The sequence below is a fragment of the Pundamilia nyererei genome, unplaced genomic scaffold (genome assembly GCF_000239375.1).
Source record: "Pundamilia nyererei isolate P.nyererei 1_Seehausen unplaced genomic scaffold, PunNye1.0 scaffold00091, whole genome shotgun sequence".
NCBI classification, from domain to species: Eukaryota; Metazoa; Chordata; class Actinopteri; order Cichliformes; family Cichlidae; genus Pundamilia; species Pundamilia nyererei.
This window is the reverse complement of record NW_005187492.1, coordinates 1,076,788-1,102,978: the sequence shown is the minus strand read 5'-3', so window position 1 is coordinate 1,102,978 and position 26,191 is coordinate 1,076,788. Positions and strand designations below refer to the sequence as shown.

At 43.0% G+C, this 26,191-nt stretch overlaps 1 protein-coding gene across 1 annotated transcript; it reads right to left on the bottom strand.

The window, feature by feature from the left end:
• Positions 1-4,330: 4,330 nt before the first annotated feature.
• On the bottom strand, positions 4,331-24,726 carry zbtb16b (zinc finger and BTB domain containing 16b). Its single transcript, XM_013912470.1, has 7 exons — positions 24,594-24,726; positions 22,198-23,463; positions 18,886-18,983; positions 16,447-16,533; positions 9,868-10,038; positions 8,592-8,759; positions 4,331-7,539 (listed from the first exon to the last, which is right to left on the bottom strand). The coding sequence occupies exons 2-7, from the start codon at positions 23,370-23,372 to the stop codon at positions 7,310-7,312; spliced, it is 1,929 nt and encodes a 642-aa protein (XP_013767924.1). The 5' UTR covers positions 23,373-23,463; positions 24,594-24,726; the 3' UTR covers positions 4,331-7,309.
• Between the last annotated feature and the right edge of the window lie 1,465 nt (positions 24,727-26,191).

Here is a 26,191-nt window from a genome sequence, read left to right as displayed (position 1 = left end):
GGGACCGCTGGCTTATGATACCTAAAGTACACTGTTGAGTTCCCTTTCCAGGCGCTTCAACCTCCAATAACACCTTGCCTCAGGTGACCTCAATAGGTCACATGGTGGATGTGGAAAAGTCACAGTAGTTTCAGCGCTGTTTATTCCTCTTGTGCATTTCTGTTTTTTGAATGTATCAGTCAGAGAATCACAATCATCATCTCAATATAAGAAATAATACCATCAATGCAAGGACTTACAAATGTCAGCAAATACCTGGAGGTAGACAGAGGAAACTAGTCGAATGGATGTGAGGGAATGTTGAAAGAAGTGGAAAAACTATAGGGACAAATAGTCTTAGCCCTGGAAAAAACACTTACCACAACAAAAAATGAGGATCCAGGAGGGAGGGAAAGTATTTTTCTATTATCTGGCACCGTTGTGAAACATCAGGACATGACAGCATGGTAATTAAGACGTAATGGATCACAATCGAGCATAAATGTGGACAACAATGTGAGCCCTTTATGTAGGTTACATCGTAGACCCTACAAAGGCTCCCTGCAGAAGTGTAAATCGGGTATCAGCCCAATAGTTTTTTTCCCCCACACCTTAGCTCATATGACGACTCACACGTGGACCGTCACTTGGGGTTAAATACCTTGGCCTCTCCACAATTTGTAAAACACAAAAAACCTTTGGGATGAGATGTGAAACGTTTTTACAAACCTAAAGATGTTTTGTTGCCTTCTTTAGTTCATTTTCAATGATTAACAGATCACTTAAAGACCCTAACCTCAGAGCATTCACAACAAGATGCAAACCATTGGTACGCCTGAAAAACAGAAGAACTAGATGGAGTTGGCAAAAACACACAAAGAAACCAGCACAGACCTGGAAAATCATCAACCCCTGTCAGAATGATGGAAAGTGAAAAGTTTAGAGGGAAAAAATGGCAACAGCTCATGACAACAACAAAAAAGTCATCTATCAAACGCTGTATGTTTGCTATTGCTTGGGCATGTATGGGTAGTAGTGGAACTGCCACACTGGCATTTATTGATGTGTTCACTGCTGATGCAAGCAAAAGATAAAAGGTCTTTACAGGATAGTCCTGAGTACTCGAGCACAGTCAAAGGTACCACAACTCATTAAACAACATTTCAGCAATCAAAAAAGTCTTCAAGGTCAAGAGGTCAACCCAAGTCAGTAACTTGATCCGATTTAGCTGTATTCTCCTTTATTCCACTAAAGGCAGAAAGACCCAACAGTTAGCACGAGATGAAAATAGAAACCCTGGAAGAGCATCACCAGTTAGTTTCAAATGCAACTATCACACTACATAAAACACAATATCTAGATCTCCTGCCATAAAAGATAAAGGTCGAAACGGTTCCAGTCTGAAAGTTGTTTCTTGTTGCCAGTCCATGAAAGGGCTACCACAAAGAGAGACACAATAATTCACTCACCCTCACTACCGATTTGGAATCATCATTATCCTAACATGCATGTCTTTGGCCTGAGGAAACAGGCACAGGAAGAATATGCAAAGTTCTCTGGAAAAGGCCTCTGGCTAACCACTGCACTACCGTTCAATTTGCTATCCCACACAGTTCTTTTTACAGAGGACTGTCTGCAGTCCTGTGAAAAACTTGCTTGCAGAACCACCTTTAGCAGCAATAACTCGAAGGAATCGTTTTCTGTATGACTTTATCATTTTCTCACGTTGCCGTGGATGACTTTTGAGCCACTCTTCTTACAGCCTTGCTTCAGCTCATTGAAGTTTGCAGCCAAAGCGCTTCAATCATGCTGAAGTTTGAACTTTGGCTGGGAAATTGCAACACCTTGATTCTTTTCTTTTTCATTGTGTTGTTGTGCGACTCATTTGGGACAAGCTTTAGCCGTTGGACAGACGGCTTCATATTTGACTTTAGAATATTTTGGTAATATTTGGTAATTCCTATGAAACTATTGAGAGTGCTGTTAGTTATTGTCAGGACTTCAGAGTCACAAGAAGACTGTCCTTTTCACATGATCGATATAAACTCCAATTAAAGCTTGAACATGGTACCTTCAAACTGAATGCACTGACAATCAGAGCCCAAGAAAAAGAACAAGATAGTTAGCCCAAATACTTATAAACTGGTCTGTATGTCTACAATAAGTAAGCAGTTAAGTTAAAGAGAGTTGCTACTATTTATCTTAAATTAAGATTGAGATATCCATCAGATGAAATTCTTTCACCAGAAAAACAAACCAAAGAAACACTGTATAACATGTATCTTTATTTCATCCGTTCAGCTGTTAATATCGCCCCTCCCTTAACCCCAAACCTCCGTTTAAGGACCGTGTAGGTGGTCTTAAACCTTTGTTTGGGAATCACTGCATTCATGCAACTTTACACTATAAAGGACCATCTTTATTTGGTCTGAACAAACGACGATTATATGAAGCCGTTTTAAAATAAGTTCTTCTATAACATTAGTAATATACATACACATCCTAAGGTTTCCTCTAGTCAGTGGGAAGTAATGAACACCGCAACGTACTGTAGCTTATATGAAACTTAAAATATCCCTGAGTGAGCTGAAAAAACGCAGAGCACTAGAGAATAAGAGTGTTGTGATTATTATAGAGTGGAACAGTAAACACTGCAACCTGGAATTTAGCTGACCGGATTGAAGTCATATAGCTTTAAAATAGATTACACAATAAAACATTCACAGCCTACTCAGAGGGAACTTTATGAGAAACTGAGGAACATTGGCACGGTAACCTGTTAAGCCCCAAACCATCAGGCGAGCAGAAAACAAAACAAAACAGAGAATCGTACAGTAAATTCTGCCACTACCTTTAATTATGAGGTTGAATTTTCACTGTGCTGTGCAGACCTGATATATGGACTTCTTTCACATCTGGGATGAAACACAGGCCAGCTGTGGCTCTGGCAGAGCGCCATCGGAGGTCACCACAGGGCCTGGAGTGACTCCAGCTGTTTGCAAGTAGCCCAGATGATATATAAACTCTATAAACAGCTTGAGACTGTGAAAGTTTGTGGCAGGAGCCAATAAACCGTTAAGAGGGATCAGCAGCATTGTCTCAGTGTAGATGGTAGCCCGGGCTCTGTAACTGTGCTGAAAACTGAAACGTTCAGAGGGTTGAATTAGGACATCAGAGACTGGAGAGAGAGAGAGAGGAGAGACCATGCTGCAGTAATTCCCAAGGGACATGTGAGAGTACTTGAAAATTAAAGCTCAGCTGATCTGTAGCATTTTAACACCACTAGCTGCATGTGATGTAACATGAAACCAATTAGCAAAAATAATAAACAAACATTTGAAATGTTAAATGAATAAAATGGTTAGCTGTGGGTATGCTTAAGTGGTCTTTACTTTACATTTTCATAAAACTCATGAAACTGGTTGTTTCTAGGATTACGATGCCCCAGCTGATATGACCCAAACCTGACTCACTTGAACACCTTGTGAGATATTTTTTGCCAGACAGCACTCCCTAGTACTGTGCACAGAAAACTAGGTGAAGGAACATATTTTGCACTGATGCTGTTTCATCCCGGGACGCACGGCGGTGTAGTGATTAGCCTCGTTGGCTGTGAGGGTAAATGGTCGTCTGTCCAGGGTGTACCCTGCTTCTCGCCCTACCTCAGCTGGGCTCCAATGCTCCCACGACCCTAAACTGGCTAAGCAGAAGTGTTTGCATGAAGAAAGATCCCCCTTGCAGAAAACCAGAAATTTAGCATGCACTTAAGACTTTCTGACAGCGTGTAACAGCCCAACAGCTTATGACCTCTGTTTATTCCTTTAATTTGTCACCCATGTTTAAGCCAAACCAAACCAACCAAAAGTTTGTTCCAACCAAAAGTTGTAGTCAAATAAATGTATTAGGTCGTGTCTGTTCATGAGCCACATGCTGCCCCGCTGGGCCAGAATATTACAACTGCTGCACAAGATTGAGCTGAAAAGTAAAGAAGTAAAATTTCACTCTGTAAACGTCCACATTCACAAGTTTTTCCACATTTTGTCAGGTTTTTCTTACATTACGGAGAAGCACTACTGCTGTGCTTAAAACATATGCATCAACAAAGCATGAAATGAACAATTTGATCCTGTGTGTGTGTGTGTGTGCGTGTGTGTGTGTGTGTGTGTGTGTGTGTGTGTGTGTGTGATGCCGTCCTTTCTGCTACAAAATACTGGAATCTGCAATAAAAACCTAAACTAAACTCAAATAAAGTAGTCCATCAGTCACCAGTGTAGACACTGCTTCTTAACTTTAGAGCAAACAATTCTGTTAATGTGTAAAATGAATTCAGATCACCCCCCTCTTTTTCTTCTATTTTTTTATTTTGTATTTTGTAAAGAGCAAATAGGCTGGGAACCGCTGCCAGTCACACTTTACGAGCGCACACAGACGGCAGAAACAACAGGCAAATGAGACGTGATGCATAAAATAGTAAACTGTTTTATTCTTTTTTTAACCATGCCACTGAACACTGACGCATACAGAGTTGTGCCTGAATCCACACGGAGAAAACACTTTCACACACTGTGTTACAAAGCTGTAATGAAGAGGGATTTTACTGCACACATGGCAAGAAGAACAACCCTGATTGGATACCAGGTCGAGCTTTGATCTGGCCCTGAGGTAGACAGACATTGACATAATCTAAACAATGCTAATCACATCCTTCTAGGACACATCAAATAAAAGACAGCTGTATTATCACAACATAGAAAGATCAAAGAAAAAAAAATCCTTTTCAAACAAAAGTGCTCTATTTCTTTTGGTCCACCGAGGAAAATCCATTTATAGTGCATGTTCATGTAGAATAGATACAGTGAATGTGTTTTCATGGCACTGAGTGTTGTTGGCTACTTAAGAAGGCATTGGTAATGCCCACAGATGCCAAGATTTGCTATACACACTGTTTTCATCCAAAGATGTCAGTCCATTGTCACTTTGAAGGGAACAATTTGAGACAAGCGTGTACTTTTTTTTTACATCAAAAATTGCTTGGAACTTGCATCAGAGTATCAGCCACTATCACAGTATGTTGCTTCCAGTTGCAATGTTCAGACAAAGTGGATCTACATGGCAGTCTATCTTTAATTGAGTAACAATAAACAAACACCCAGAAACAACTACCAATAGCACAGACCCATGTACTCAAGCACATCAATGCTCTACTTATAAAAGAGGCACAAGGGAGGGATCTTAATCAAATCAGAGACTTATAAAACACACACATTAAGATGTTTTCTTTTTTTTTTCTCAAATCATACCAAATGTAAACAGATAGCAAATTACTGTAATACAAAAATACAACATGTTTAAATCTATAAGGCCCGTGTTAGGCTCACATAAGGGAATAACATACCATGACAGATTTTACATTACAGCTACACTACAACTGACAATAACCTGCTCATAGTAATTCAGTGTCAGAATTTTCTTTTTGTGTTTTGTTTAAAAAAACAAACAAACAAACAAAAAACTACTTTTCATGTTTTCTTCAGTTTTCTCCAAGAAAATTCTGATTCTGTGATTTTTATAAGACATCTATATATAGTTTAAGGGACAGTTCACAACAAAAAATCAGATTTTTTGGCTGTTAGTGCCACTCGTTTGTTTAGTTTTAGCGCGAGCCGCCCAGTTTGAGAAGACAGCGCTGCTTGGAGATGTCGTCCTTCTCTTGAAATTCATCAAAGTAAATAGAAATCATTATCTCAATGTGCAAATAAAAAAAATCAACCAAAACACAAAAAGCTCAGTTTTTTCATATATCAACTATTCCACACGGCAGTTGTATCAGACGGCATCACAAAAGGCTCGTGCTCGTGGCTGAGCTGTAATGTTAGCTACCTGCAGGCTTCTTTTGGTTAGCGATTACAGAAACTACAGAGTAATTAGTCCCTACATGAAATTGCTCACAACAGAGTTTTGGGGTTTTGTTTCTTTTAAAGTAACCGGGTCAGTCTCTGTACCATTTGATTCCATCATAATCAAGAGAAGACAAGCATCTCTATAAAAACTGGGCGACTCGCACCAGATGAATAAACAGCACTACAGACCAGAGGAAAAATACCTACATTTGATTTTTGGATAAACTGTTCCTTAAAGGATTTTTTTTTAATAAAAAAAAAAAACTACACAGAAAGCCGTGTTGAGGCATTTTTTACACACTTTTTGACCATGTAATTTATGATGAATTCTAAAAAAAAAACAAAAAACAAACTGAAAACGGCTGATGGATGAATAATTTGCAGTGGATTTAAAACAGTGAAAAGCGAGGAGAGGTAGAGCTCGCTCTACTAGAAATCATCCCAAGAGAGACGGACCGTCTGATGAAAACCAGCGCATATTTGGTAACAAATAAACAACGTATAAATAGCACAACCTTATTACAAGAGAAACTCAAATTGTGAGCCAGCTACCCCACCCACCTGAAACAATAACACCCACTGCAAGAAAGACAAGGCAATTAAAGAGATCAAGCTTATGAGGTCAAAACGTGGCAGCCATTCAAGTAAAACATGCAGAAAATAAACAACTCAAATAAAAATCCAACAGCAGGAGAAAAAACAAAAAAACCCAAAGCAGTCACAGGAAATTAGGAGAGAAAATGTTGCAAAGTTCAGCCAATCAAGCCTTCGTGGAATTATTTCAACATCTACTGCAAATCATAGACGATAACTCGGGTTGTCTGATGGTTTAGCAATCAGTCAAAATGCTCCTGCTACACATACAGGTCAGCAGTCACAGCCATTGTGGCATTGATTTTAACCACAGTGGATCCATTAGAGATACAGTGATTATCAAAACTTGTGTGCGAGGGAGACGGTGTGTGTCTATGTTTGTGCACGTCAGGGCTAAAACGGTTAAGTCATCAGGAAACTGTCAAAAATGTGATAATCGATTAATCCTGCAATATTTATTGGACTTTTTTGGGCAAATATCTTTGAAGAATTCAGCTTGTCAACAAAATGTGACTTCTTCTGCCCTTTTTTTTCCCTTTTAGAGTAAAAATAACCTGACTGATGATGAACATTGGTTGCAGCCCTGACGTGTACGCCCATCTGTTTTCGTGCTTGCACGTCTAATTGTCGGGAAAAAACAAATAAAACCAACTCAGTATCTCTTTCAGCGACATCTCTCCGTAATACACTTCCCAGTTCACCCAACAAGAATTCAGACTCTTTCAAAAACCCTTACAGAAACATTTCAAACCAGCAACACAGGTTTTCATCCAACAGTGACCGTGTGCGTGTGAGTGTGTGTGCCAGTCAGACTGTGCTTGGAGTCCAAGTCCTGCTCAGACGTAACAGACATACAGGTAAGTCTTTTCTATCCTCCAATCCGCCGGCACCTCCTCGGGTTTGTGGCCCTTCATGTGCTTCTGCATGGCAGCCAGGCTGGGGCAGAAGTCCTGGCAGATGGTGCACTGGTACGGAGACGCTCCGTTGTGAGTGCGCAGGTGCTTGATCATAGCCGAGTAGTCTCTTGACCGTTGGTGACAGAGCTTACACTCAAATGGCTTCTCACCTGAAAAATTCAACAATACGGCATTAACCTTGTAGACCTGCAGCCAGATGAGACGGGACTCGCCTCCTAGTTTAAGCCGCTGCACTTTCAGAGGTGTGTTTGTATGTCGGTGCTCTAGGGTTAGACCTGAATTTGATATTAAACATTTCAAACCCTGAGCCATGAAATAATACTGGCAATATCTTTCTTTTTTTTAATGAATTCGTTATTAAACCTTCTGATAATTTTTTTTAAAGAAATTAAATATTAATTTGCGTATATTAGTTTTAATTTGTATCATATTTGCTACATCTGGTATTTTTTGTAGTTTGTTGCTTAAAAATGGGTGAAGGAAAAAAACTTACTGATAATCTAGTACTCAAAACTCTCAAAACTCACGTATTAAATATGATACAATTGGCTTTAAAGGTTTTAAAATGAGTCTGTCAGCATCCAAAAGAAATTTCCTCCCTGTCTTAAAAGAGGGACGTGATTAATTTATGTGATTAATATAAAATCACCTAAAAATAAAAAGCCTCACTATGGCCATTCCTTAAAGTACAAGATAACTAATGATCAAATGATTAAACTTATTTCCTTGCTAAAAAAAAAAAAAGTTGAAATTTTGACAGAGCACATTGTTAGCTGTAGAAGAAATGCTGTGTTTTATTTATTTCTGTCTTTTTCTAAGGCCAAAACCTTAAATGCATTAGTCTAAATCAATACGTTCCTGCCCTTTCTATGGCAGGCATTCCCACTGAAGAGTCTTTAAAGTGATTTTCCAGCATAAAGATAGCAGGGCACTGTAGATTTTAGTAAGGGTGACTCATAAAGGAGTAAAATACTGCTTTTGTGGGGGACGATTTATACACATTGAACTATACAAACGGCAGCAGCAGCATTGTAAATGTGCCATTAAATGAAAATGTTGGCCGTGGTCACTGTAATACCAAGTGCAACACTGCGGTGTATCCATGTCTAATAAGAGAGTTTTGGTGTGCCGATAATACAGGCGATTGTTGGACTTTTCCCTGGATCCACCTGAAGGACTTTTTTCGAGCGCGCGCTCTTACCTGTGTGTACGCGGTAATGTGTCTCTAGCTGGTGTTTCAGGCTGAACCTCTTCCCGCAGCCGTTGCACTCGTAAGGCTTCTCTCCCGTGTGGATGCGTTTATGGCCCCTCAGCGTGCCGTCATCTCTGAAACAGCTCCCGCAGAATTCACACTCAAACGGGTGATCGCCTGAAAGCACAATCGTGTCACAGCAGCAGCAGCAGCCGCAACACCAACACAGCCCATTATCGTGAGAAGCATTAAAGGCTAACTTTATCTTTGGCTCGACACGGCACGCCGCATATGTAGCTGCATAGGTCAAATAGTCACAGAGGCCTTTCCGCACGTGCATAGCAAACATGGGAAATGATGTTCTTTCAGACGTTGCTAATGTTATGACATGAGGACACTCCTCTTGGCTGTCGGCTAATAGCTAATAAAAGTCCTCCAGGCATGTGCTGCTCTGTTCTCTATACTGTAGTTAATCTATTTCTCTCCTAGGCTGAGGGTTTGACTCATCTCCAATGACCTATGTGCCTCATTATCTCAGTGTCCACAGCAACAGCCAAGTCAGAGGATACATTGCTCTCCTCATTACAGGCCGATTCTCCCCAATCCCCCACCCCACTGTGGAGCAGATGACATTTACAAAATGTTACTTCCAAGCAGAATGGCATACAAACAAGATACGCTGCCATGGCCAAAACTCCCTTCACTTCTGTCTCTTCACATCAATTATGTATTTCTCCTGTCTAGACATCAAGCCGTCCTGACAGCTGGGAGTGTTATTTAAGGTAAAAGAAGAAAGGGGGACATCTTTTCAGTAAATATCTCTCCGTCTCCTGCGGCACTAAGACTCACCCTTGGTAGAACACACAGACAAGTCATTTCCATTTGCTTTTCCTTCAATATTTATTTGGGTTTCCTCTATCATTTTGGGTGAACCGCACTAGAACTGACAGCCGTGAATTGCAGAGGCCCGAAGGCTGTCTAAGAACCCAAAATATAAACAGGATGAAATTGCCCAAAATATGCACCGGCCATAACGGTACAGTGCTGTCATCGCCGAGGTGAGTCATCTTATAGAGAAGGAAGGAGGGTGGGAGAGGATGCATGCAAATTGACTAAAACCTTAAAGCCAATAACCCCAGGAAATTAACCCATATACCAAAATAAATACAGCTGTCTCTCGTCTCCTCCTTAACGTATGCATGTGCCTGACACCGACATGTTCGCGTTTTATGACTGCAGCTGACACTGTGAATAATGAGGATGGTACAAATGATCCGTCTCTTACCCGTGTGTGAGCGCAAGTGCCTTTTGAGGGTAGTGTGGCTTGGAAAGGGGCGCTCGCAGTGGCTACAGATGTAGCTGTGCATGCCTGCATGGGCCTCCATGTGCTGCTGCAGGGCCTTCTGGGTCTGGAAGCGCTTTGCACACAGCAGACAGAACACCGCCATGTCAGTCCCTGGAGAACGCGCAAGACACAGACGCACAGTTATTTCAGTACCATACACAGACAGGGCCTTAAGTGGGGAAACTGGGTCACTTCAACTTTGTGTGAGTCCTCTGAGGGAAAAGCTTCTTTCAAAGAGCAAGTGCCTCTACCTAAACTAACTCCCCTAAAAGCCCAGAGGCACTTTCAGCTGTGAGTCTTTATACGTTCTATTTTAAACCATGAAAGTCATTGTTTTCTTTAAGAATTTCCCACACAATGCAGAGCATGCCAATCACACAATCAATGGCTCCTTCCTGGTGTGTTAGATGTGTAATTATTCTCTTCATTCCCCATCAGGAGTCAGCTACAGCCTGTGAAGTCCTCTGTCTCTGTGCTCAAAGAGCAGCTGATAGTAGCTCCACCCTAAATGATGCCTACACTATGCGCTCTGTGCAGAATGTTAAGTAGTGATATCAAGCCATTAAAGGCAGGACTGCAGGAAAAAACACAATCCAGTTTAATCCTGTGTGTGACCTGGCATCTCTTTGGGGCTGCTTTCCTGTTGCACAGAGTGTGGAGAGGAATACAGATAGGGAGTCGCTGGCAGGCTAGTTTAAGTCAAAATGGCTATGTGAAGAAGATCCATTGGCTGTCATACAGTCAACATTTGATCTACAGGATGTGTACGCCAGCACGCTCCACTGTGACATTCACACTGATGCAAAATTCATATGTGCACCGGTGAGGGACTGGTTAATCAGTGGCATCGGACGTAATGTGCATGTCCTGGAGAGTGAGGCTTTAATGTGAGATTATGAGGTCCTTATTTCTCTGTCTGCACAGGTTGCAGATCATTTACAATGCTAGCAGGTCCCATTGCTCCTGACTCAGATTCAATCAGACATCTCCAGCGGAGGATCATTAGTAAACAGAGGACTGTGCCAGCACTTCATTGGAATTCAAGTGGGGTTGCTGTGTCGCATTTAAAATGCAGTCTGATGAGGTCCACTAAATCAAATCATTTGTTACTGTTATTGAAGTGCCTTGAGGCAACTGGCAATTAAATTGGAATTAACGCAGGGAAAGGGATACAGCACACTCATACTAAGAGGGAAGAGTGTCAGACACTTGCTTTAGGTTCAATCAAGTTAAAGACAAGCCTGTTCAAAGGAGAAAGAAAAAGAAACAAATCAAGCATATTCACATTTTTTCAGGGATAAATCAAAAACGTTGGCTGAGTATTGTTTGCTCATCCGCGCATCACAGTTTGCTCAAACAATGAAAGACACTTTAACATTTTCATGGATGACTGCAGTTTAGCTTAAATAAAGAAAGCCTCAGCTTCCTGTTTTGTTTTGTTTTTTTCTCTCAAATCTTCTGAAATTTCACCCCAAAACAAAACTTAATAAAAGCGATCGTTCATAATCATTAACGGGAATAAGGCGGGATGAAATGCATTCCCCGATCTTAAACGTCCTGCCGGGAGCCGGTCTGATGGAATGAGCTGCACCTGTTCAGAGGCTTTAGCCTGTGCTCTTTTCCACAAAGGGCACACAATGAGGTTCAGGCCCTCATTGACCAAGCCCATTAGTCATAGGCTCCTCATGCAACTCGTACAATCCCTGTCTTTATGTTGTCGCCTAATGACCAAGGCCCTTTCTCACACATGGATCACAATATTTTAGTTGTAGACAAAAGACCCTCCAGTCTCAATGCCCCTGCGCCCTCCCCACTCCCCTTATTCGCTGACCATACAGGAAATCCTTTCACTGGCTAACCAGCTTCACTTTCTTTCTGAGTCATACCTAACGAATGCTGCTTTTGCTCTACGCTGTGTAACAGTATAGTCTGGATAATGATCTATCCAAAATGGTTAAAAACACTTAAGAAGCAGAAAATGCAGTCTCTGAATGACCCCGAGATGTGAAGCCTTCCTCCACTTTAACCAGCTAGCAGTAAATTCTTTCAACCAGCAGGGGGAGCGCTTTCTGTTCCAATGTGTCCACGTTACTGTAGCTGCAGGCAGAGCAGAGCCCTCAACCAACCGAGCAGCATATTATCCACCTTGTAGATACTTCAAAGCTACTTTAATTATCCTCCCTCTACTCTCTCGTTATTAACCGTCATATATTTTAAACGCCTGTTTCGGTGCAGCTTGCATATTTTCCTTTTTTTTCCTCCCCTGTCTGCTCTAGAAGTTTTACATCCTAGTTTCTCTGTGGAGGTAAACCGTGACTCCCCGACACACTCGCAGACACTCACAGATGTACATCCTGATCTTTCTGTCACTGACAATGCTGAAACTTGAGAAAAGGAATATGACAACTCTTCTGTCACAAGAATCTCAACCCTTGATCTCGGGATGACACGCAGTGACAACAGCTCAGCAGTCGTTTTCGGTTTTATTCTGCGCAAGCGACGCTGAAAATAAAAATACCAAATAATGTCTTGAAGTGTAAACAAAAACCTTTGGAGGCGAGGAAGTGTTTGTATGCGTTAGCGGTGGCATTTCGCCTCACTGCGCTCTGTTAACTTTTGAAACGAAAAAGGTTTTGCGGTCGTGGAGTTTTCCAGTAAGCTTTGGTAATAAATGCTGGGGAGATTCTTTATGAGAGAATAAGCCCTAAAGTTGGCCGTCACTGCCCCCTGCTTTCTCACCCTTAACCAGACAATGGGTTTGGACTTTAGGCTTTAAGGCACAGGATGACCCCCTGACCTATGGCCCTCAATAGGCTAAAGACCACGTAATCAATAGCATTTCTCAAAGGCTGGAGCGTTGACTGAGCATTGTGTTTAGTGGGCGGGAGCTTTAACAGTGGGAATAATGATTTACTTTTAAGCAATTCTGCTACGAGGCAGAAAATCTAAACATTTAGTGTGTGCGTTATGCGACTAAGCTGCTCATCTAATGCACAATTAGGTTAGTAATTGAGGACAGTTTGGGGTTGTTATGCGATTTCAGCATATCTCCATGAAGCCGATGTGTATGCTCGTGTGATTTAACATAGTCTGCCTTCATGCATCTGCCACTTATTCAGTCCAACTGAGGTGGGAGCCAGCCAGGCTCTCACGCTGCCTAAGAAACAAAACCATGTGTCTAGGCAACCAGATAGGATCATGGTCCTTGTTGGGGTGAAGTGTTCAAGCTAATCCCTTCATTCACAAATAAGCGCAGCCTGTTTCTTTTCAAGCAGCAAACAAAAGTTTTCCCACCCTGAGATTCTGGGAGTAAACCCACGGCAAATTGGACAAGAGATTGTATCAGTGATGACTGCAAAACTGTATAATTTCTTCTGTGTTAATCTTAACTTCAGTGTCCTGAGCCTACAGATTACACTGGTCGAACCGTGAAAAATGTCCTTTCTGTGTTTGCTGAAATATGCCGTAGACTTCATTTTAACAGCATCGGTCACAAATAACTGGCATTGTTTTAATAGACGCTTTCAGAATTCGATCCATTAAGGCATTTGTTTCGGCAAATTGTGAATGACGGCCGAGTCAGAGCTGAACAAATCACCTGCTGCTATCAAAACAACAGCGGCTTTCACAGTTTACAATATTAACACCAGTGCTGTTCGCGACTACTAGTATGCAGCGTAAAGGCACTTTCAGCTACGTCCTCGGGCCCTGCTCGCCGTCTGCCGGCACACTGCTATCACCCTGTTAAACATACACAGCCAGGCGGGCTACGTGCTATGTGCTGGACCTCACATGACCCCGTGCGTTCAGGCTACTGTACGTGTTCATGCGGACAGCTCCATGCAGAGCAACAGTACAGTACCTTAAACAACCCCGGGCCCTCATCAGTAGACTGCTAATCTACCCGAGTGAGGAACAACCGACTCAATAATTAATGCAACATGAGATACGTTGCTCGTGTTTAACCACCATTCCACGGACCGGTTCATTGAGGCCACACACTGATTCATTCGCCTCTGTTCCTAGAACGTTTGCTATATTATCTATAGCTACTGTATTTCACTTTACATGAAATGGCAGGGCAGCTCGGGGCGTGTTTGTGTGTGTGTGTGTGTGTGTGGTAACAGTCAGGGAAAATAAATACTGGGGGGGGGACGGTCATAATGGCCAAACAGAGTGCAGTTCAGTTCAGTTTAAGGCTTATGCGAATTACAACTGAGTATTAACAGGAGGGTGCAGTATGATGACGGACACGCAATTAGGCGAGCTAAAAGGTCTGCATTAAGAGGGATGCATTAGAAAGCCTGGGCTGTATCTGAACAGACTACAGGACTGTTTAATTAGGGTTTGGACAGAAGGTAATATTATTCACTTGATGAAGCAGCCTGTAATGTGTGGAAACAGTGCAGCTGCTGTGAGTACACAAAGACAGCACTCTTATGGCCTTTTTTCTGTAGGCAAGGCAAGGTGGCAAAATGGTCAGCCAGCACAGTTTGAAGCACATACAGTCGATTTCTGTGCATGGTGGAGATAAGCTATGAGTCTTGGGTTTTCCAAAATGGAAAGCTAGGTGCCCCAGAGCCCTTACTTGCCATGATGAAACAAACCCCTTTGTTGTGAGAGCAATTCGGAGACAGATCCATTCTTTTATTTTGGGCACTGACAAGTAGGTCAGAGGAGACTATGACAGTGCTGTGGTGAGGAGTAAACAGCAGCACATGATGTTGTTTTCCTCCGTGTCCTGGCATCCAACACCAGCAGCAATCCTCCTGCCCTCAGGAAGTCCTCACATACCCCCTACCCCCTTCCCTTCTCACAGTTCAACCCACCCCTAACCCTCTCCACCAAACCCCCTGCTCTCTTTGATCTCTAACTTCAGCAACACAGGGCCATTAACCTCTGACATATAAAAGTGGCTAAAGACTTTCACTGTAAACTAGTCTTGCGGCCAAATCAGCCAAATTGCCACAGAGTAAGGTCTCCCAAGAGCAGAATTATTTCCCCTCTGGAGAAGAGGTGGACGGCAGTGCTGCAGCTGCTGAGGTCTGACAAGTGTTAATCTGCTAAGGGGAAACTTATTTGGCTAACTGGTTATGCCACATGGCAAATTAAAGCAGAAGCTGCACGCTCGGCACTGTGTCTCTATCTTTTTTGGTTTTGTTTTGGTGTTTTTTTTAGAAGAACAAGAAATAAAAACCAGGTGATTTGGAAAATGCGAGTCTCTGCAGTGATTTGGAAAATTTCCTTGCATAACCTCGGCACAACTGATTGAATTACCTGTAGCTCATGACGAATGCCACAATAAGAGTCAGTAAAAAGGGTCATGCGTCACAGCGGACCAAGCTGAGATCATGACAAAATAAGAGAGTAATGCCCTCCTGCACCCTGCTCTGGATACAGTGCCAAGCTGAAACCGAGCTCTGGATGTTTACAACTCAGGGAGATGAGGGTAGAAACTTCTGGGCATCGTTAACACCCCTCCATGTCCACATCCATTAACTATTCATACTGTGTGTGCCACCTGGAGTTACAGTTACGTGCCAGTGCTCCTGAGAGGGTTATCACCTTTCTCTGACAGTAGCAGAAAAGGTGTGGATTCGGACACTGTCAGGGATACATGTATGTGCCATCTGACAACAAAACTGTTGGGCAATAAACTCGAATTTAGGCAGATGGAAAAAATGATGCATTCATTACAGACAACCGATAAACCTTTTAGAAATGTCTTAATCAAACAGAAAAATACCACCTTACTAAGAAAAGTACTGCACTTAGACAACATCTGGTTTATCTCTTGCTTGATTTTTAGTGCATTTTATTTAATCAGTTGGACACTTGTGTTGTTTGTCATTTTTATCTCCTCCTTTTTCCTTTTTTCCCCCCTCTGTGAGGCACTTTCTAACGTTGATAACGACTTCAGCTCCCCGGGCATGTTTTTCCAAACTACGAGAGTCCAGATTGCAAATCACCATCCAGGTTTGTGCAGCCAGTCAGCCAGAAATATAACTATTTAAAAAAATACTTTGACTCATCTTGGTGCCAAATGTTAATGCCAGACACTCGCTGAACAAGAAGAGTATGTAATGCAAACATTTTGCCTGGTTTGAGATCACTGAAAAATCACAAAAAGGTGTCTGGCCTGCTGTTGAGTGTGTGGGCGTGAGGTAAATAATTTCACAGCCGCTGTCATGAGGGAGGTGAGGATAGTATGTCTGTGAAACTGTAATGCTGGTGCTGTAAAGCTACTGCTGTGGCAAAGTGGCATGCAGTGGGCCTGGATGCCAGGAGATATTAGTGGGTGATATGTGAGAGGGCCTCCCACCTCCCTGTTGATAAATTATGGAGCATCATGACAGGAACAGTTTAACCCAGCCAGCATGACAAGCCAGTTTAGACCATGATCACGAGTCCCGTAGTCACGGCTTACTCAACAGCTCAGTGCATGCTGTCCAGGTTAAACATTGTGTGTGTGTGCGTGCGTGCACGTTGAGAAAGCATGCACACATGTTTGTAAAGTACCTGTGTGTGTTTGCCTGTGGGCTTCCAGAGCGTCCTCTGAGGAGAATGTCGCTCCGCACTGATCACACACGAGCGCCTCTGCAGGAGCTGTAGACAAAATCAAATTCAAAAGAGTGTGTTTTGATCAGACCTGAACACAAACATGTGTTTGTAATTGCAGCTTAAGTCAGTTAATTTCACATTTAAAGAGGACTGTGGAGAAAAGCAACGAGAGGGGGGGGGACAAAGAGATGCTGTTTGAAAAGTCAGCAAAGAGCCTTGTTTGTCACACACTTGTGCTTTTCAGGTGTTAACACAAGGAAGCAAACGCGCGGAGTACAATGGAGCAGTGGAAAGCGCCGTAAAAACACAACTGGGGACAAACAAAAGCACCAGACAGGGTGCAATGGTCCTTCTTCTCGAAAAAAGAAAAAGGAAAAAAAAGAGCAGAGCTGAAGAGTTTTATTTACCGTGCCCTGTTATCAGTCTCTGAACAGTGAGCAGACTGTATGCCTGAGAGGCCACAGAAGGACTGGGTGTTCTCTCTACAGCAGACGCTTCCCGCCTGCGGCACATCCCTTTATCAAAAAAAACACTTCAGAGTCAACACCCCGAATCCCACCGCATACACTGTAACTACAGTTCCCAGTTCACCTTTGGAATGCCCTTGTCTATTCTGATGAAGACATGAGAGAGACAAGTATGCACGCTGCCAGCAGAAACGTTCAATCCTTGTTCTGCACTCACCTCACACCTGCACAGACAGACAAATAAGACAGATATGCACATACGCACACGCGCACACGCTCGCTCTTTCTCTTTCTCTCACACACAGCTGTTTGGATGTGGGTTGGCTCTCACAGAGATGTAAATCGGTTGCAGATCCATACTGGCCCAGGGCTCATTCACTGATCTATTTTCTGCTCAGCTGGCTTTAAATGAAGTTAAAATGACTCATTAAAACACCCACAAGCTTTGGGAACTCTGAGCGCTGCAGCCTAAATGTGGTCCTCTTTCAACTCTTACGATGCCACTATACAGAGACACTCTGCCACTGTTCCCAGTGCTGCACACAAATACCAAAAAAAAAAAAAACAACAAAAAAAAGAGAGAGAGCCCCAATCTGTTCATTTCTAAAAACAACAATTTTTGAAAACAAACTGTTACTGTTTTGGAATAGTGCGTTTTGTTACACGGCGTAAAAATAAAACTTGCTTGAGAGTAGTGTTGTTTAGTAGTAACACTAAAGCAGAATTTGCGATCCTGATGTTGTGTGACGCTGTCCAGTGTGGTGTGTTGTGTTGTGTGAGATTGTGTGATAAGGGAAGAAGAGAACATAGTGCATTGTCTTGTGCAGTCAAAGGCACGGAGTGTGCTCTCATCCATAAACCATCAAACTGTCTCCAGACGCGGCTGCAATCGTCCTCCATCAAAACACTTTGTCTGGCATACCAAAATAAGAGCCAGCATCGAGCTGAATACCAAATCAGCCCATTAGAGCAGTGGAGCACTCGCTCCTTAGCAACCAGCGGGATCTAAGGCTGCTATACCGAAATACACAGTGACAAAGAAATGAGATCCACATCTCTCTCTCTCTTTTTTTTTTCTGTAGTATTATAGGTTGACACATTGGGATGGGGAGAGTTTATGCAAAAAATTCAAATTAGGTTAAAGGTGCTGCTGTTACGGATGTCGCTGCGAATTGAAAATCAAAGCGCGTTGTGGTGGTCGGGGTAATGCAAGACAATATGTGTGTTTAGGGTTATCCAGAGGGTATAAAAGAGGAGGAACAGAAAAAGGGAGGGGGATCAGGTGAAGTTTAAAGAAGCAGATTCTTTCTCTCATCCGTCAGCAGGATGTCATTCCAAAACAATCCTCATAGAGAAGGCGGAGAGGACAGGGACTTTGCCTTGTCTGTACACATAATCCAACTGAGGTTTCTGTTTTAGTTTCATTTTTAGTCCCTGATCTCTACCCCCCCCCCAAACTACCCGCCCCTCCTCTCTCTCTATTTTGGATAAAGTAGCTGGGAGAGCAGTCAGGTCTGATTAAGTCTGCATTTGGGTACAGTGTGTTCCTGGACACACATCTGCGAGCGAGCCATCACACACGCTTCGGAACACTGGCAGAACACCCAGGCCTGCCGGCAGCTGATGATGTCATCACTCAGAAGGGGCAGAGCTGGCGAGCTGCCAGAGTCTCCGAAAAAACACAGAAACGATTCAAACTGAGAGAGACTAGAGAGGGAGACGGAGAGAAGAGAGGGAGGGAGACGCGCATAGACCTAAGCATGGAAAAGAAAGCATGATCCAAGTATTCGGAGCAGCACTAACCGGCATGGGTAGGGGTGGAGGGGGGGTCGTAGCATGAACAGGTGCATTTGAAAAGCTGCACTACTGTATCAAGAGGGTTGATCAGCTCTGAATGCTCTGAGATGAGAGTGTGAGAGTTACTAAGTACCTGTGTGAGACAGCATGTGCATCCTGAGCCGCATGCTGTCCTGGAAGTGTTTGCCACAGTATTCACAGCCATTGCCCTTCTCCTCATTATGGAGCCTCCTGTGGAAAGACAAACACTAATGTGAGCGTGTTAACGGATTCAAGAAACGGAGCGAGACTGCACTTTTGATAAAGCAAAAAAGCCGCAGATTCGAGACACTTTTATTAAGGTCTCCCAAACCTAGAAGCATCATTGTAACAAGAGGAGCATGTTTTAATTCCGGCAAGAATCCCTCGCTGAATGCGGCATCATTAGCGTAAGAGGCCCTTGGAGTTGTGAATCACAACGCATGAACGCTAAAAGAACACAGACAATAGGATATCTGGCTAATTTCAGAGCGCAAACATACGCGTGCCTCCACCCGCCAGCACTGCAAGACACTGGGCACACACGCAAACCCACTCAGACTAGCGCGCGCGCACACACAGACAGCACATGCACGCAAACTCGCATCCCGACATAATATGCACACGCATACACTCCTCCTGTAACTGCAATGAAAAGGAGAAAAGAAGATGATTCGCTGAAGCTCCGCCGGCAGCAAAACCTATCATATCATATCACACACATCCAAGCATGCAAGGCATCTGTACTGTTATCCTTGGATCACCCCGCCAACAGCAGAGCAAATGGCCTAAAAGATCTGTGGTTAAACACACACTGTGGTCATAATAAATGAGACTTAAGATGTCATTTAATTGAGATGAAATCAACATTAACGCCGTCGGGAACAAAAAGGAATCCTTTTAGAGCTGCAGGCCCAGTTTCAAATTTGACCAGCTTCTGTTCATACTAGATTCTTATACTATACTAGATTAGGTTTTATTTAGGACATCCTGGTGGTCAAGCAGTCTGCGATATATGCAGTTATGTTACAGTCTTTGATTTTTGGCAGATGCTTCCTAATATTTGTTAATATGCTTAAAAAAAGATGTTTGAGGTAGTTTAGAAATAGTGTCCAATACGATTGCTTACAGCGAGGTCTGCAGCACATGTTGCAGAGTAGCATCAGTGGTTTTCATATTAAATAGAGAGAAGTACATTACTAGAAAAATATTTTCCTATTCAATATAACTGGCATTCTGCATTTATAATAAGAAGCATAATATTACTATTAAGTTCCAATCGCATTTGAAACTAACTTAAACTAACTTCACTCACCGTGCATCAATATGTAGCTGACATTTTTGTCATTTAGTTGCATAGATGACCCCTTAATTACAGAGGCGGGTAATTAATTTTCCCAAGGGGCCACACGAGAATCTCTTTAAAAGCTTATTGGCGTGGCCTTCCACAGCAGTCCCATTTTTCTGTGTGGCTCCTGCACGTCTGCATATGCCAATCATCAGCGTTCTGCATTCCCACTGGTCGTCACTTTAATCACTCGCTTCAAAGCTGAACTCGCTTTAGCTTGGCACCCGCCCACTTCGCATCACTATTAGCTTTTTCAGCTGTCACTGCTACGAGTCACCGACTGGTCTCTTCCTTTGTTTGACACTGTTTGAAATACTTGGAAGACCGAAAAAATTTGATTTTGTGACTTTTTAGTTTATTTGTTGTTATGTTTTAAATCATACCATATATGGTTAAATGTCAATATCAGCTTCTGCCCTAAAAGAATAATTAACTGTTGGGCTCCAAATGCAATGAACGGGGTGGACTTTGTGTCCTGCTGGTCTGGGAGTGGGGACGGGGGTTAAAGGCACTGACCGTGTAATCATAATGTTTTAAAGTCGGAGTCCAGCTGCGAACAACTGTTGCGTTTGATTTTGAATTCATTCCACGTCTTCCTGCCCTCATTTCACTGTCATTGAAACAAAACCGATAAATTATTTGAAGTTAATTAATTTTGGAATATTGAAAAGAGGAGCTGTCCTCAAACATGCAAAACAGGCTTTTAATTTGATTTTAGCGGCTGTTTAGTAACCTTGAAAAGTTAGTGGAACACTGAACTGTTCATTTTATAATTTCAGCCTCAAGGCTGCTGATTTATTTATTTTTTTAATGGTATATATTTCCCAATTTCTTATTTTAATCATTCAAACCAAATGGATTTCTTTTTCTGAAGTGTTTCATACTAAAACTGTGCCAGGAGATGCCTCCTGAACAACACCAGAAAATGTCAATCTGCAGGCCAGGTGTATGCTCAGTGACCTGGTTACAGACCTACAGCAACTTCATTACATCCTCAAGCAGTGCCACCACCGCAGCTCCTTGAACCTGCGGACATGAGCCTGTCTCCGTGAGTAAGCTGTGCGCATCACTAAATATCCCACAGGATGCATTGTTTCAACAGAGTTCTGGAGTGAGGCTGAAATGTCAGCCACAGGCATGAACAGGGAAACACTGCGATCCTAATCATGGGTTAGCTGCACATTAGGACTGCAAACTGTCTTGTTTCTACCGACTGATGATGAGTCAAACGCTGACGAGCTCGCACAATTGGAAACATCTGCAATCAAGTTAATGAGAGCTGTCATCGATCTGGTTAATTTTTTGTGTACAATGACAAAAGGACAAGCTAATAAGTAGGGTAAAAATAAACAAGAACAATAAAAAAAACAACAACAACAAAACAACAGAGCCGAGTCGTGAAGCAGAAGTTATCCATCATGTTGCTGAAGCGTCCAGCCCGGCCCCTGCTGAGAGGATCCTGTCTGCTGATGCAAAGGAATGCATATCAAATAGCCTGGGAGACAGACTGTTGTGTGAAGCGCACTTCTGCACAGATAATCAAACAGAATTTAGAAAATGAGGCTTTGTAAATGACAGCATTTTGCGACACCAAGGCCTCTTTATATCAAACCCCTCACAGAGACCCGATTCAAAAGTTGCCGACACGTCTCACTGTTAAGACACGAGCGCAGGTGTCCCTGAGAATAAATGAACAAATTCTCAGATGCTGTTTCAAGCTTTTGACTCGCATTATATTCACTGAGAGAGGGGGAAAATCTCGAAGACGTAGAAAAGGTTAAATTTAAGAGACACGTGTCTAGCATAATCATTCATTATCACAATAAGCACAGATCCACCTGCACGCCCGTCTCCTCCATCTTTTATTAAAGGTAACGCACGACTGTCAGTGAAAATGTTGAGCCGCAGGAGAGTGTAGCAGTGTTTCTTCAGCACAAAATACAACAAAATATTTTGTGATTATTAGCTATTGAGCCTGGCGTTTTTAAAGTATATTATTTCATTTTGCATTAGTTAAAACAAGCCAGATTAAAAATAAACAGCACAAATTAGTGTTAATGGTTGTTTTGTGCATGTTACCTGTGCTGCTCCGCAGCCTGCCGGCTGTGCAGCTGGAGCCCACATTCGCCACAACACTGCTGGCCTTGAGCTGGGGCCTCGTGCCTCATCCCTGCTGCAAACTGGCCAAGCCTGCTCAGGAGCTCCCTGTGCAGCAACCCTTGGTGCAGCAGTCCACTGTAGGTTCTCGGGTCTAGTGGCACACCCAGGGTTGGGGCCACAGAAACAGACACTGGCATGCCCTCCCCTGTGTGGTTGGATGGCACAGAGTATATGGAAGCCAGGTGTTTCTCAGAGATCCCGGGAAAACAGTCAAGAGTGTTTCCTGCCATTTGTCCTCCATCCTCGGGGCCTGTGTGCAGCTCTCGAGCACTGGTGATGACGCTACCTCTCAGGGGCGTCCCCGGGCCTTCGTCTCTAGGCTGGTCTGAGATGCAGCTTCCCTCCCCTGCACTGGAGGATCTGCCCTCATAGCTGTTGGCATCATCCACCTGCATGCGCTCTAATTTTATACTTCTGGGAGGTTCGTGAGATGAATCCTGGGCTATCTCTACACCGCTATGCTGAGCCTTCTGGGAGTTCTCCATGTCTACCACTGTGTCCTGCTTGGGGCTCGATTCAGGAGCTGCCTCAGGCTCTGGGCCAGGAGAGCTCCTCTCAGTCATGTGGTACAGTGCCAGGTGGTGTAGAGCTGTGGGACTGGTGTGGTTGGGTCCATCCTGTATGGAATGCTTCTTGGACATCAGCATTTGCCTCCAGTGCCTGGCCCGGCCATGGTCACTGTGATCTCCGGAGCTGTGATTCCTGACCGCCACTTCCTCACTCTCCTCTGCCTGGATGGTCTCCAGCACCTTCAGGCACTGCTCCTCCAGGTACTCGATCTCCAGAATCTCAGCAGCATACAGCAAGTCGTCCAAGTCCTCAGCTGTGGCCTGGAGCGAGGCGGTGTAGGCGTACTCTAGGATCTGCTGGAAAGTCTTGGGGGACAGGAAGTCCAGGGCGTAGCGCAGGCTGCTGCGGTGGAACAAGATCTCGAACATTTTGCTAGTGCAGGCCAGGACGGTGCGGTGCGCTGGAAACTCTTGGCCGTCCACTGTGATAATGACATCACACAGGGTGCCGGTCAGACGCATCTGATTAGCCCGCTGCAGGAGCGTGCTGGAGTGAGTGGGATTGTGGAGTTGAAGAACACCCATGTTTGTCAGACCCCTATCCACTCGGACCTTTGCTGAGCCCACGCATGAGGTGTGGCTGTCCTGCCTGCTTTGCTTTCAGTTCGCTGTAGGTCTGCGTTTTGGGGTGGAGGAATGAAGATGGAAGACTGTTAGAGCCCATTTCACGTACAGTATGATGCAAAAGGCAGATGATTATACTCCAGGGAACACACCAGTCAAAAGCAACTTAAAATGATACTAATGAATATTATATAAAGTGAAAAGCAAACCCTCGACCCCCCTATGTGATTTCTTTAATTATTTTATTTGATGCACCCTACATGCATTTCAAAAATACCAAAGGGAGACAACAGGTCGATGAGCGCAAAGCAACAGTTTCCACTGCAGGTGATTAGTCTGAGGTTTCACTGAGAGCGGTCACGTCGCTGTAATAACGTCTGCATACTGAGAGGTGACGGTTCAATTTATCAAGCTCCTCACACATTCATCCATTCCTTCAACAGGTAGGCCTGCTATTAACAAAGCCCTTCAAGGGCTGATTAGTTCATTTAGGCGGCGCACGTTCATGATTAGATGTGTTACAATTAAGCGCTCTGCTTAAAAAAAAAGAAAGAAAGAAAGAAAGAAAAGAAAAAGAAAAACCTGAGTAAGTTACCAAACTGGCAAAGCACGCAAATAAAGCGCAATCCGCGCATGCATGGATTTTTTTCTATACATCCAAACGGCTGAATGAGTGTCTGAATAATCTCTGTTTGATGTTTTGTGTAGTCGGACCACTCATCACCTCGAGTGATGCTGACGGGCTGCATCCTCAACTAACCGCAACATCAGAGCGCATCAGGTGCAGACGCACAAATCCACCTGATTATCCAAACACATTGCGACAAATTAAGCCTCCCTGCGCGCTTTTCATTTAAGGGGACGCGACGGGTTCGAAAATAAAAGACCCAATTTGTCTAAAATAGTCCAGAGTGCATCACAGTGGCGTGAACAGTGTGCGATACAGTCTGAGCTCATTCAAGTTTGGAAAATCCTAAAGCAGTGCGCGGACTAAACTTAAGTGGATTTCCACATGGTTGCTGCGAATCGAAATTATATCAAGGAGCCGCAAAGCTGACATTATTGTTCAGTGTTAATAATTAAGATGAGGAGGTCTCAAAAGTAGTTCATCGGAGCTGAATCACCTGACAGAAATCAACAGTGGAAAGAATAAAGAGTGGCGGCTGTCAGAGCTGTTCTTACCTCCGTCTCCTAATGTCCTCCGCTGATTATCCAGGCAGTATCATGCTTACACATTTCACAGTACCCGCTCCAAACTCAGTCCTGCTCCAAGTAAGCAAATCATCACCCAGCCACGACAGTCAAACCAGCAGGGGAAAGCGAGACTGCCGAGGAGAATTTTCAAAATAAAACGACGGCCTGAGCGATGTGATTAATAACTGTTGATCCAACTGACTGTTATTACCAGGTTATAATTACAAACGCAGTGACTGTGTGGCGTTAATACATTGTTTCCAACATGCTGTAACTAACTCAAGAACTAAATTGTTTCCAGAACCAACACTATGATCACAATAAGAGGGGCAAAGTGATCGAAATGCGTGCAGAAAGCACTTAGTGTGAGTCAAAATCGTTATAACGATACTATAGTATTCACGTCTTTGTAGATCGTTGCAAAATGACACTCCTGGAAAAACGGCACTACATGAAGGAAATTATAAAGTTTAGTTAGATTTGATTATTCACAAATATTCTGTGCATTTTATTCACCTAAATACTGACACACACATCAACATATTTTGATCAGTATTAAATGATGTAGCCTATTTTACACAAATTACTGGGTTTAACTCTAAGCCTTCACGTGGAAACAAAGGTAGACAGAGAGTAATGGTTACACTTGTGTATTTTATGTAGATAATGCAAATATTTTGGAACAGACGTAGAGAATATCATTTTGTATTTGAAGACAAAGAAAGAATGCGATTCTTATGAGGCTTTGCTTCTTTTTCATTTTTGCCAGCTACAAGGTTACCCAACTTGTACACCGGTGTACTTTAGTTTTTAGTATTTCAGTAAATGAAGTGGAAAAACTGGCCTGCAAATATGCTCTTGTGTTTAGGCCACTGAATCCGTTGCATCCTGGTGATTTAGTTCTTTAAGATATGCAACATGTTTCCCCAGCGCTCCTAATTTGCATCTGACTGAGGAGTTTTGATTAAGTAATCCTTTACCATCCTTTTGTGCTTTTCCTGTGCATCTCTCTCTTTCAAAGGTAAAATATGAGACAACGATAGATGGGGCATCCAATGCCTATTTAACTGTGTATGATTTTACCTTGGAAGTCTCAGAAATATCTACACTTCTATACATTTGAGCTGGAAATGCCATTCTATTTACGGCCCTGCATACCTCCTAATTTCCATATATTAACATGTGATTTTATTCACCTGGACCAGCTGCAACTTTTAAATGGTCCTGCTGGTGGCTTATACAAATGCAGATGACGTAGATTACAGGTTAAATGAACTGAATTTTTATTGGCCAGCAGCACTGGGAATAATGTAAGTATGAAAGTATGTCAGCTTGTGGCATGAATAAAGAAATGGGTTACTTCAGACACGGTGAGAAGTAAACGGTGTGTCTTTGTCGTACGCACAGCTTGATTAAAATAAGTTTGACAGCAGGTTGAGGTTTGGTCTCTCTAAAGGGCGCTCAACGTGATTTCCGTAACCCTGCATGAATATAATGAAATCTTTCTATAGAAAATAAATAAAAATCACTTTCGCACTGAGTACTTGCAGTTTTACTTTGAAGATCCCACCGTCTAACTTCCTGTC

Excerpts from the sequence above, each read along its gene's own strand:
- zbtb16b (XM_013912470.1), bottom strand. The coding sequence starts at position 23,372 with ATGGGTGTTCTTCAACTCCACAATCCCACTCACTCCAGCACGCTCCTG. Across the intron at positions 16,534-18,885 it reads GCACATGCTGTCTCACACAG|CTCCTGCAGAGGCGCTCGTG; the intron begins GTACTTAGTAAC and ends TTTTGTCTACAG. Across the intron at positions 8,760-9,867 it reads GCACTTGCGCTCACACACGG|GCGATCACCCGTTTGAGTGT; the intron begins GTAAGAGACGGA and ends TTGTGCTTTCAG.